We start from the raw sequence: 13,541 nt of genomic DNA, 5'->3' as shown, positions 1-13,541 counted from the left end.
AGACAGCCGTATTTTACAAAGAATGAAAATTAGTAGAATGTGCTGCCATTTGTAAACACTCTTCAAATCAATGTGAAAATTATGCTACTGACACATTTTTGATGCTACTGCTAGCATGCAGCCAAAGCCAAGTTCTAAATGGCAGACAGGTAGCTCTTTCAGACGGTAACATTTTTTTCAGCATAGAATTCCACATTTTCTTTCTCATTTCCAATGCATTGCTCTTTAAATAAGTGTTGGCTGGTTTGCTGTGTAGTGTTCATGAAACATGGTCACACTGATTTTCTGGTTAGTTCTCAATTCTCCAGACACAAGACCTGTTCCATATATATTGTGTCAAGGTTCACTGAATATCCCCCCCCCAATGTCCACCAATGTACCCAACGTACACTACCGAGGGGGATGGAACCTATTGCATGGAAACAGGATGTGCTTCTGATAAAAATACATTTAACTTTTATGCTTAACAAAGCATGTGGCACACTAGGAAGTAAAAAAATATATATGGGTTTGTTACACATAAATGAAAGAGGCAGAGTATAGGGGTGCTGCTTTGGATAGCAAAGGTGACAAATATGCAGGTAGCAAATTATCACTAAGCACATATAAATAAATACCTTAGTTCTAAAAAAAATCTCCAACACCCCCAAGCCCAAAGAAAGTAAGCATAGCAAAGTTCCATACCACTTACACTAAAAGAAAAGAAAAGGAGGGAAAGGAGGGGTAAACCGTAGCTTATCTTGGAGCAAGCAGAGGGCAAAGTCAGGAATCTGAGATCTGTGCCTTCTGCAAGCTACCTCTCCCCTTCAAAATCCTATGCCAACAAGGCAGCAGATCCCCCCCCCCCCGTCTATGGTCAAGCAAAGTGTCTGGTTGATCCTTGAGGAGCAAGGAGTGGGTCCCATTGGAGTTGTGAGCTAACTAACTCACAGCTAGCTAACTGTGAGCTGTGAGGCAACACCTCAATGCATGGGCGTACCAATCACGTTGGTTCTGCCCCTCCTCCTACTCTCAGTAACAAAGGAAGGCACACACTGGGCAACAGGGGGGATCACAGAGCGGCAGTGGGGGGGGAGGCTGTAGGGCGGTAAGGAGGCTGATGGGCATCCAGGGCACTGCAGCAGGGAAGCAGAGCCTGAAAAAAGCTCAACAAGTTGGGCTGCCCCCCCCCAAACAAAAATCCTGGCTACACCCATGCCTTAATGGTGATTTCAACACCACACATCTGGTGACAGTGGCGATGACTTGGCCCACCACCTTTCACTGCCTCCTCCAGATGGTACTTCAGGGGGGGAATAGTTGCTAGACAGGGATGTGTACATAACCCAGAGCAACATGGGCACAGTCAGGGGGGCAGCTACCCCACCCTAAATCAAGTAAATAAGTAAAAAACTTAACTGACCATTTGCATTGCTGATAACTTTGTTCTGTCCCCTCCCCAACAAAAAACCTGCCCCCCCATAAATTCTGGCTATGTCCATGCTGAGCAAGCACATGCTTTCGGATAAGGTGCAAAGGGGTCTTCGGGTTCCTCAAAGGATCACTGTGACTTCCAGAAAGGCAAGCAAAAATTAAATTTGTTTATCACAGAAGAGGGGCGTCAGGCAACCTGTCTAGAGCAACACTGCTCTCCCCTCCGCCTAATCCTGTTTACTCCGAGGCAAGGGGGCTTACTCCCTGGTAAATGTGCACAGGCTAGCATAGAAAACGACTTTAGGTTAAGCCAGACCCTTGCACCACGTAGCTCAGTGCTGTTTACAATGAGCGGCAGTGGCTCTCTGGGATTCCGGAGGGGGCCTTGCTGCCAACCCCACGTAAATAGGTGGTAGCATGAACCAGGGAGTGGACCTTCGCCGTGGAAAACAGCCGCCCATCCTACAGTCCACCCTGCGCGGCGCAAGACACCCGCGCTCCTATACTTGGCAAGGGGTCCCCTCCGCGTTCAAGCAACACCTTTGGGCACGGCGGGACTTGCTTCTGAGTAGACCTGCTGTTCAGCCTCTACCTCTGAAGCTCTGCGCTCCTTTTTTTACACGGGAGCAGCCCTACTCGGCGACCCAGAGAACCGCGGTTCCGGGCCTCCTCCTCCTCCGCCACCTTGCCCTTCCCCCGGTCCCAGGACGTAACGCGCCCAGCTGCGGCGGCCGCCAAGCGAGCGGCGGTGTCCATAGCAACCCGTCGGGCTGCCAGGCCCGCCCCTTGCCGGCCGGGAGAGGCGAGGAAGGAAGGGCAGAGGGAGGGACGGACAGACGGACGGAAGGAAGCCGCCGGGCTCGGGCCTCCGGTGGCCCTCTGGGCTAGGAGGAGCCTGGCGGGCCGGGCCAAGAGGATGGGAGTGAGCTTGGAGGGCGGCGGCGGCGGCGGCGGCGGCAGCAGCAGGAGGAGGAGCCCAGGTAGAGACGGCGGGCTGGAGGGGACGAGCCGGAGAGCGAGAAGGAGGAGGTCCGCCGGCATGTCCTGCGGATGGGAAGGCGGCGAGAGCTGCACGGGCTGGAGGAAGAGGCTGGGGGCGCTCTGCGCTTCCCTTTCCGTGCCCCTTTCTTCTGGCGCCTGCCAGGACAGATTCGCACCGGCAGAAGCGATCGCTAATCCTGCACCACCCGCCCTTCACCTGCTCCCCCCCCCCGGCCGTCGCCGTCCTATAATGTATAGCCAAATAAGTCCCTCTCGCCAGACTGCAGGCAGTTCCGTGCGCAAGAGCAGACAGACGCGCGTCCCGCGATAAACAAGCCCTCCCCCGCCCTCGCACGCCCCTCTCCTCTCCTCTCCTCTAAGCCTTTACTATGACGACATCGCCAAATGCGCGCAGGGGACCCCGCAGCGCGCGCCGCCCCAGTCGCGAGGCTTCTCTTTTGGCGTTCCGCGAGGGTTCCAGAACGCCCCGCTCCGATCCCGCGGCTAAGAAAGGGCTCCAGAACGCGCTGGGGAAAAGGATGAGGAGCGTGGGAGTTTCCCAGCATGCACTCCTCCTCGGCTGTGTTGTCCTGGTTCCCAGCCTCCCTTGCACACAGGTGGTTCTGTGGAGACCTGCCATTCTGGGCAAGCTGGATGAAACAGAAATCGCCACACCCCCACCCCCACTGTACAAAGTGTTTTTTTAGACGGCAGCCCCTTATAATAAATTGACCTGGGAGACCTGCCATTTTGGGCAAGCTGGATGAAACAGAAATTGCGGCCCCCTCCACTGTACAAAGTGTTTTTTTAGACGGCAGCCCCATATAATAAATTGACCTGGGAGAAAGGCCTACTGAGCTGGATAGGGTTTGCTTCTGAGTAGACATGTGCAGGATTTGTGGTGTGCTGGTTCGTTTATGCATGCCTAAGCTTCTGTCCAGGGACGCGGATGGCGCTGTGGTCAAAACCACAGAACCTAGGGCTTGCCGATCAGAAGGTCGGCGGTTCGAATCAGGGTGAGCTGTTGCTTGGTTCCTACTCCTGCCAACCTAGCAGTTCAAAAGCATGTCAAAGAGCAAGTAGATACTGTAAATAGGTACTGCTCCAGCGGGAAGGTAAATGACGTTTCAGTGCACTGCTCTGGTTCTCTAGAATCAGAATTAGTCATGCTGGCCACGTGACCCAGAAGCTGTATGCCGGCTACCTCAGCCAATTTAACGAGATGAGCGCCGCAACCCCAGAGGGGTCCTTTTACCTTTACCTTTACATTTAAGCTTCTGTCCAGCCAATAAGCCTGGCCTTATGCCCTTTTGTTTTCTTGTGCAGTTTCTCAGCATGTGCAGTAAATGATTGTGAGAGTTTGAAAGGAGGAGCCAAGGTTTTCCCAATTGTCACTTAGACTTTGAGAAAAATAATGGACCCTTGTTATTTTTAAAGAACCAATAGCTCATGGTTTTGTTGGTGGTTTTTTTTTTTAGGGGGGCCTGGTGTCAGTGTCGGATTTACGTATAAACTAAACAAGCTATAGCTTAGGGCCCCACTCTCTTGGGTGGCCTCCCAAAAAAATTAAAGGAAAAAATAAACTGGGTGTACATTTGCAAAATATAAAATAAAACCTACATACAGCAACAGTGCTTTGTGTTGTGTAGGCTCCTATGATGTAAGTAATGAGCCTCGCCTGCTAGCCTGCTCCCTAAAATATCAATGGTTTGCTCATTTCTATATATATATATATATATATATATATATATATATATATATATATATATATATATAGGGTGCCTACATTCTGCATGGACTGGTCCATAAATTACCATATAGCATAATCAACACAAAAAGAGCGACAATTTGTTGTTGACAAAGGACAGCTGGACATATAAAGGGCTCCATCACCTGCAGTAGCTTAGGGCCTCATCAAACCTAAATCCGGCCCTGCCTGGTGGTTATAGCGGGTATTATTTCCAACATGTTGTCCTTTTTATATTGCGCTGTTGCTCTCTGGTCCTGCTTCCTGGCTTTCCATAGGAATCATGTCAGCCAGGAAGGGTGCTGGACTAGAAAGGTCTGTGGTCTGATCCACAGCATGACTTTTTAATGTTTTACACGGGTTCTGTTGTTACCTGACTGGGGGTATTTATATTGAAAGATGGTTTCGAAATGATTTAGATAAATATCCCCATGCTATAGGGTATAAATTCAACCGAAGTATATATGCAGTCATAATTGATTTTAGTTGGAAGACTGACACTCATAAACCTTGACTTTGTTGTTTCAACTGGGATGTTTTTCTCCACAAATGTTCTTCTTCCATCTTCTCATTGAGGAATCCCTTTTTAAGCTTTCAAGGCTTACTGGTACAAAGCTTAAAATCCATTGGGTTAAGACGGACAGTGCATGATGTCAACTCAGTTAGAATATATCTAAGGATTCCAATCTTCGGAACAAAGTTGCTGAAGTGTAGTTAAGTTAATTTTTCCCTGGGATCAGTTTAACATATGCAGCAATCAAAACAGTTCACCACTGAAAGAAGCACTAACATTTTTAGCATTATTGACAGACCAGTGTTATTTATAACTAGACATTAATGCAACTGCTCTAAAACAGCTTTATTATTCAAAGCTGGTGGTTTGCACTGAGCTGTTTATCTCCCAATGCCTTTGCTTGCCAAAGGTTGAAGCAGTAATAAAGCAACATCTGTAACACAGAAACGTGATTTTACTTGTGGCAAATAAGACGTAATTTACTTATAGGCTGATTACTGAGATATTTACAGTATGTTGTTTGAGTAGGAGCTATGTGTGTTGTTCAATTGTAAAATAAAAAACTGAAATGTTTAGATTAGCTTTTAAATGTATTGGCCATTTTTTCAATAACATATTGCTCAAAAAAAAAAGACTTGCGATAATAAAACAACAATAAAACAACTGTTAAAAACAAACATACTATTACAAATTACCAGGTCACAGCCATGCAGAGCGGAGTAAACCAAACCAATAAAATTAAATCTTGTTGCCAACATAAATAAAGATGTATTCATGAGGCATCTAAAGAACACAGGGGGACGCGGGTGGCGCTGTGGGTTAAACCACAGAGCCTAGGGCTTGCCGATCAGAAGGTCAGTGGCATAGCTGCCAAGTTTTCCCTTTTCTCACGAGGAAGCCTATTCAGCATAAGGGAAAATCCCTTTAAAAAAGGGATAACTTGGCAGCTATGCAGTGGTTCAAATCCCCGCGACGGGGTGAGCTCCCATTGCTTGGTCCCAGCTCCTGCCAACCTAGCAGTTCAAAAGCACGTCAAAGTGCAAGTAGATAAATAGGTACCGCTACAGCGGGTATGTAAACGGCGTTTCCATGCGCTGCTCTGGTTTGCCAGAAGTGGCTTTGTCATGCTGGCCACATGACCTGGAAGCTGTACGCCAGCTCCCTCGGCCAGTAACGCGAGATGAGTGCCGCAACCCCAGAGTCGGTCACGACTGGACCTAATGGTCAGGGGTCCCTTTTATCTTTAAAGAACACAGGAAGTTGCATTATACTGAGTCAAACCATTGGATCATCTAGCTCAGTATCTTTTTTCATCCAAGGGCTGCATTCCTTTATGGGCAACCAGTGGGGGCCATGTGCCAATACTGATCAGGGCCAGAGGCAAAAGTAGATGGAGCAATGTAATTTTTATTTTTGCATAATAGACTAGTTTCTGCACAGACTTGCACACACCTCTCTGTTCTCCATGTACACAGGAGCCATTATCAGTGTGAGGAATCTGATATAGTCTGGAGAGGGCACTAGGCTGGTCCAAAATAACTTTTTTGGCTGTTCCTTTAACCACTTCCTTTTCTCATCTGCCTCCCTGGTTTGCTTCCTACAGCTTGTTCAGTCTAGAGGTCTTCTTTCATCTTATGGACTACATGAATGGCTTTGGCTCCTTGCCTGTACTGTCAACTCAATTCTTGCCACCTCTGCTCAGACCACCTAAAGCCTTCTGAACTACCATAATCTAGTGCGGCAAGGACTCGGGATCATATATTTCTATTATAGAAAATGTTGCCAAAATTGTCTTGCAAGGAACCCAAGAGTGGCAGAATAGAGAAGTAGCCTCTGTTGAGAAGTAACCTATGTGTTGACTTTCATCCAGACCCTCATAGACTATGTGCTACCAAAGCCTGCACCAATTTAGCCCTCTGAGTGTCCGACTGTCCAGTTGCATCGTTAATTCCACCTCACGTTCAGTGGAGACTGCTCTGCACTGAAGAACAAGCATGCACTCCGTGACCTGTAGCAAATTCACTTAATTGAAGCTAATAAAACCGTCTCCAGAGCAGTAGACTACCAGATGAACTTTGCTGTATCTGCCTGCTCTACGATTCTAACTTCCCAAGTACTTAAAAGTTAAGACACTTAATTCTAACAGAGACTGTGTTGCTGGCTACTGGACTTTTCTAGGGGTTAAATGGATTTTCCCCCCACCCCACCAGATTAGCATGGAGATTCAACAGTGGAGTTTTTTCTTAGCCAACTTTGCAGGGGGCTGTATGACTCCATATAATCTATATAGATTAAAATGTTCAGCAAGTCCAACTAAGACAAAATAATGAAATGATGGTGGCCGCTCTTCTCCAAACATGATTAACCAATGCAGAATTCTAGGGGCTTTGTTGTTGTTGTTGTTGTTGTTTAGTCGTGTCCGACTCTTCATGAACCCATGGACCATAGCACGCCAGGCACTCCTGTCTTCCACTGCCTCCCACAGTTTGGTCATACTCATGTTCATAGATTTGAGAACACTGTCCAACCATCTTGTCCTCTGACGTCCCCTTCTCCTAGTGCCCTCAATCTTTCCCAACATCAGGGTCTTTTCCAAGGATTCTTCTCTTCTCATGAGGTGGCCAAAGTATTGGAGCCTCAGCTTCACGATCTGTCCTTCCAGTGAGCACTCAGGGCTGATTTCCTTCAGAATGGATAGGTTTGATCTTCTTGCAGTCCATGGGACTCTCAAGAGTCTCCTCCAGCACCATAATTCAAAAGCATCAATTCTTTGGTGATCAGCCTTCTTTATGGTCCAGCTCTCAGAACTCCCCAAAGCCTGGGGTGGGGTGGAGTGGGGGAGCAGGTAGGCAGTGCCAGTTCCAGACTCCAGGAGCCCTTAGCACATTCCCAGCAATAGGCCTCCCACCCAACTAGAGCAGGGCCCAGTGCTGTTTGTGGTAGCCACAGTAGAATATTCATTACATCTAACCAATAGATGGGAGCTGAGCTTGGCTCCTGTATGAAAGCAGCATGGCCACCTGCCACTTCCAATCCCTATTTGCAACCCGCCCCAAGGTCAGTGATGAGCTCTCTTGTTTTCGGCACCATTGGTCCAGAACCAGTTTGTGGCAGAGAGAGAGAAAAGGAGGCCCAGCTCACACTCTGGGTTTTGTTTTTTGTTTTTAAACCACTCTTTTTTTTCTAAAGCAAGAAATAACATTTGTGAATATTTTTTGAAAGCTCACATATTTCAGAGATCCGTTAGATAATAATAATAAGATGACAGTGATAGCTGGAATAGTTTTTAGAACTGTACTGCAAATGGCTCGCTTCATATTTTATGTCAGTTTGCTGCTTCAGAGGAATGAGAGAATATGTAATCCTCCATGATAAAATGTATTAGTAGTCTTAATCTATTTAATGGATTATGATTTTAAAAAATCCACAGCACATGTGGCAGAAACTGATACCTGCCTATTAAGCAGACTCTTTTTCACAGTACAGTATTCTAGCTTTAACCGTTCCACTTGTTAATTATACGTATGCAAGGGTTCATTTTGAATATACTGTAGTAATATAATTGTTTTTAATGTAGTGCAGTCGGCAAACGGAGTTTCATGCTATGTGTCAGAGGGTCGCCGTGGCTACTCTAGAGTAACTCCACTTGAGTCCAGTTTGTCTTTAAAGACTTTTATTGTGCATTGTATTTACAGTGCAGAGATAGCTTAAAACATGACCTCTCAGTCCGAACCAGAATCCGGCAATGGCGTACGTCTGTTCCTATGCCAGCAAAGTAGTCGGGGCACCCCAAAACGCCTCCCCCTTGACCTGTGTCGCGGTGCTGTCCTTAACTCTTGCGCCAGAAGGAGCGATGCCCTCTCAGTCTCCTCCCTGTCAGGGCAGTGGAAGGGCTCGCCAGCATCCTTGAGCCCTTGCCCGTATCTCTACTCCCCTGAGCCTTCCCATTGTTCTGCACGCTGGCTGCTCTCTCCCTCCAAGTCTCTCCCTTCTCCCCTGGCTGCTTCAGACCCACTGCTGCTCCCTGTGCTTGGCGAGGTAGACGTTAGGATGATGGGGGCTGGTTCCCTGTAGGGAGTCATCCTTACAGTATGCAAAACATACGTGGAAGCTAGTCATTGCACATGATTTTTTTTAAAAAAAATGTTTGGTGGGTTAAATCTTAGGATGCACCAAAATATCACCCTATACATAATTTACAATGAAATCATATGTGGAGAAAGCAGTACTCCACAGGTTAAATGCTGCATCCTTTTAGCACAGCAAACTTGAAACTTGTGATTCGTACTACCAGTTGAAACTTGTAATTCTACTAATTCCCTCTCCATCTCCCTTCTTTTCCATTTGTACTTGTGGAGATCAGCAGGGCCCCTACTTGCAGGTTTTAGGAATGCCAAATAATATGGAAACACTTTCAGTCTCAACAAAAGACATTTGCTTTACTGACCCCAGAATTTGACCCCAGTTTATTTTATGATCAGTTAGGTATTTCAGTTTCTGTAGCTTTAAGAGGAGTGGGATTGAAGAAATCCAGAATAGCAACCACAAGCACACTAAGTGCCCAGGTTGCAAAGATAATTATATGTTTAATTTTTAATGTGGAAAAGCAGGGTGTAAAAGGGAAGAGAGAGGCAATTTCATACTTCATATCTGACATGACATGCACATATTTTGTACTTGTTTACTGCAGCTGAGTACTAAAAATATAGTACAAGGCAACCTTTTCTGTTTTTGCCTTAGAATCCATAATCCATTTTGATGGGATACATGTGGTCCTACTAATTATGTTAATGATTTGAGGCAGGAAATATTTCACAAAAAGTGAAAAATAAGTCTTTGGTACAGAAATAAACTACACAGATATGATTCTAGAATGGAATCTCACCCAGGGCTCCATCTGAAACCTCCGGGGAATAGGGTGGTATATAAATTCAATAAATAATAAATAACATTAATAACCTTTCATGCCAACTCTCAGCCAAAGAAACTCGCAACACACTCTCAAAAACTCACAGCAATGGGGGTTCCAGGAACCTTCTGGTGCCTTGTTACTCTAGGTTTTCTGTTATGGGGAGGCACCAAGTTTGACAGAGCTATATTTTTTAGATGTGTTTATTAAGTTTTAAAACAACAACAACAACCACATACAAACAAGACAAAAACAAAGAACAAGAACTGGGTGTAGACATTGTTGCAGTTAAAATAAAATAAACAGAAGGTTCCGTACACTTTTGCAGACAACATAATAAATTCAACAAAGGGACATTTTGGATAACATAGAACTTGCCACATAGAGGCATATGTTGTTGGGGGCCTATGCAGCACACTCTTTTTATTTGTAAAGGATGTCAATGGAGACCATACAACATCTCTCTAAGAACCCTCGCATGATGAGTTCAGTGATCAGACAAGGCAGCACTCATACCTTCTCAAACCATCTGTCGCTAGAGGGACCCAATGCAGACCTCTAATATTTGGCAATTTAACTTCCCCAAAGAAACTTCCCCCCAAAAAGGCTGATAGAGCTTCACAAGGCCGCCTGCCCACAGCTGGTTGCTGTTTAGCGCTCGGTCAGCTGCATTTGTGCACACCCAATTCCAGGCTATAGCAGATTTATTGGATGAGTTTCCCATATAGTCCAAAGGATAGCAAATAGGACACTTGCCCACTCACAGTTCTTTCTCTGGCACTGCACACCTCTCTTCCAAATATAGTTTGCTAATTCCAAATATAGTTTGGATTGATGTACTCACCTTCCCTTGCCTTGTGTCCTCTCTTATCACTTTCGATTTTCCTGCAAACCGTAGTTTGGTATTACCTCTATAACTGCTACGAACCAAGGTTTACCCAGTTTGTATGTCATGCGAAATCAAATCTGGGAGAGAATCGGAGTATGCGATGATAGGAGGAAGCAAGTGAGCCCTAGGATTGCTCATATTAAACCAAGCAATAGTCTGTTCAGGATTCAGATGTCATCGGACCTTTCCAGACTTTTTCATGTTTTTGATGTCCCCTCCCGCCTCCCCAAAATATAAAGTGCCATGGAAGATCCATGTGCCTTCCTTTAAGACAGAACTACTATTACTAGGATGTATGGAACTGAGAAGGCTGATCGCTGAAGAATTGATGCTTTTGAATTATAGTGCTGGAGGAGACTCTTGAGAGTCCCATGGACTGCAAGAAGATCAAACCTATCCATTCTGAAGGAAATCAGCCCTGAGTGCTCACTGGAAGGACAGATCCTGAAGCTGAGGCTCCAATACCAAGACCCTGATGTTGGGAAAGATTGAGGGCACTAGGAGAAGGGGACGGCAGAGGATGAAGATGGTTGGACGGTGTTCTCGAAGCTACCAACATGCGTTTGACCAAACTGCGGGAAGCAGTGGAAGACAGGAGTGCCTGGCGTGCTATGGTCCATGGGGCCACAAAGAGTCGGACACGACTAAACAAACAAACAAACAAACAAACAACAACAACTGTTACTGGGATCTTGTATTCTACTAGAACTCAGGGTGCAAAGTTTTGTTGCTCAGAAAATGAACATCTTCCAGAGAATTGTCCATTGCCACCATGATGTTTCAGCTCCAAAACTATGATCTTAGATAGCTTGAAACTCAAAAGTATAGTTACTATAGTTATGGTAAAATGAATAGGCACAGTATATTCATTTCAAGATGAAAGGAAAAAAAATATGTGACTTCATTTTCCTTCACTTACAGTCCAATAATAGGCAGAGTTAAATCCGCCTAAGTACATTGATATATAGGCTTATGCATTACTTTAATGTATGGTTGCACACTTGATTTAATCAGTGATTTACTACTATTAATGAGATTTTGTTCTCTTCAGTTGATGTAGTATTAAAGTAAGTTCACCTCATGTATTTTGATGACTTTCCTACAAACTCATGTTTTTCACAATAGGTCATCATAATGAACATACTGGCTTTTTATGAGTTTTTTTTTTTTTTATTCTGTATGCTGAAAGCTATGCTTCTGCCCTAATTTCCTTGTTTCTTTTTTTATATCAGTGATTGAATACCAAGCTATTCCTCGGTATGGACCAGCAAGCCCATTCAGAGGACATTTAAGTACTAAAAGTAATGGTAAGTAATTTGCATAATGGGGTAAACAGCAACATTTTTAAAGTATAGCTTTGCATAGAATTCTTGTTGTGTGGACTCTTAAAATATTTTCCATTAAACATTAAAGCATTGTGGTGAGAACTTAGTTTGGCTGAGACTATACTAATGAGTAAAATCTGTCATTTCACAGTGCACATATTTGGAGTGGGGGAGGCTTCGGGGGGGGGGGAGAAGAGAAAGGGGAAGTCTTTTTCGGTTGATCAGAACTGTTAAACAAAAACAAAATACTGATACTCAATGCAAGAATATCAGCTGACCCAAAGTTTTTAGTCTTTGCATTGTCTTGGTTTTAACTAATCCAGTAAATAATACACCTCAGTGTAGAAGACAGTTGCTGAAGCTTGGCTTACATATCTTGGGAAAAACAAAAATAGATTTATTTCAGAGGTAGTTAATTTGGGGGGGGGTTAGGGCAAGAGCCACATTGAACTTTGGTCAGTCCTTGTCAGAATTAGCATGGCCAAAATAAGGAAACAGTTTGGGATTCTAGGGCATCACCAAAAACTTTTGACATCACAGTGGGGTAACTATGGAAATAAACAGGGGGATGAAAATAAAAAGAATTTTAAATAATGATGATGGGGGGGGAGCTTGGGAGGCCACAAAAATCTTTTGGCACAATGGCAGTACAGTGGGGGACTCATCGGAACAGTAAAAACAAACTTTTAAAAGGCCTTTTAAGGGTATCTTGGGGGGACACAAAATCCTCTTAGAGGATGTATTTATTCCACAGGCTGTGGGTTAGCAACCCCTTGTTTATTTCAAGTGATGGATACAATTTAGGTACAGCACTACCTCGAATATGGAGGCATTTTTCTTAAGAGCTTGTGCTGTTTAAAACCCAGTTAGAATCTACATACCTGTTTTATGTATAATTTGTTATTTGCCTCACCAGATAGTTGATCAGTGCTTTCAGTCCTGATAAGTCTGCTGCCAGGGCCTTCAGGCTGCAGTCCTTAAACTACTTGCTCCAAAGTAGTCATGTTGACTTCATAATGGGGCTATTCTGGAGTAGCTGTTTTTGAGGATCTCATCCTAGTTTCATATGCAGGGATATGTTTTGCTGCTTTGGCTGTTAAACGGTAAACCTTACATCTCAGAATCATCACTGAAATGGCTCTGTGGTGAGTGATTTGCTTGTTCATGGCTTCACAACTGAAGACAGCCATTCTGATGTTAAGCGTTGATTCTACCCGTAGCTTTTCAGTATGTCCATCTGTAAGCCATTTGAGTACAAAGTGTCCTCCTGCGATTTGCCACGGCAAGACATGGGACCTTAGTAGTCAGCAAATAAAAAGAAAACAAATGTTGTAAGGGGTCTGAAAACGGGTGGAAACTGCAGAGATGGAAGCCACCAGGTTTGGTGGCATTTGAGTATGCCTGTTGCTAGTTCCACAAGCAGTGAGGAAGAATGGATTGTCAGTACCGTAGATGTGCACTTACTTACCACTTGGAATATGAGGTCCAAATAAGTGCAGCTCTGGCTGCCATGTGCAATATATATATATATATATATATATATATATATATATATATATATATATATATATATTCAGGGCCGTCTTAAGTGTACTAGTCGCCATGGTGCGATGATCCCTCCGGTGCTACTCGCGCTCTGCCGGGCAGGGCCAGGTGCAACGGGCAGCCGGAGGCACAGCACGACAGGCAGGGACGCTGCCAGCTGTGCTCCACCTCCGCCTGCTCGGCTGAAGTGAGACGGCAGCAGCGGCAGCGAAACTGCC

The 13,541-nt window shown here is 45.0% G+C and overlaps 1 protein-coding gene across 1 annotated transcript in view; it reads left to right on the top strand.

Annotated features, from left to right (window-relative positions):
• The first annotated feature begins 2,272 nt into the window (after positions 1-2,272).
• SPATA7 (spermatogenesis associated 7) overlaps positions 2,273-13,541 on the top strand; it is a 52,178-nt gene continuing 40,909 nt past the window's right edge. The window contains exons 1-2 of the mRNA XM_035107664.2: positions 2,273-2,393; positions 11,686-11,760. Of these exons, the coding sequence (XP_034963555.2) occupies positions 2,330-2,393; positions 11,686-11,760 (139 nt within the window). The 5' untranslated portion in view covers positions 2,273-2,329. The remainder of the gene's footprint in view (positions 2,394-11,685; positions 11,761-13,541) is intronic.

This window comes from Zootoca vivipara, chromosome 1, assembly GCF_963506605.1.
Source record: "Zootoca vivipara chromosome 1, rZooViv1.1, whole genome shotgun sequence".
Lineage (NCBI taxonomy): Eukaryota > Metazoa > Chordata > Lepidosauria > Squamata > Lacertidae > Zootoca > Zootoca vivipara.
Note: the sequence above shows the minus strand (reverse complement) of the source record. Positions and strands in the feature narration are given on the sequence as shown.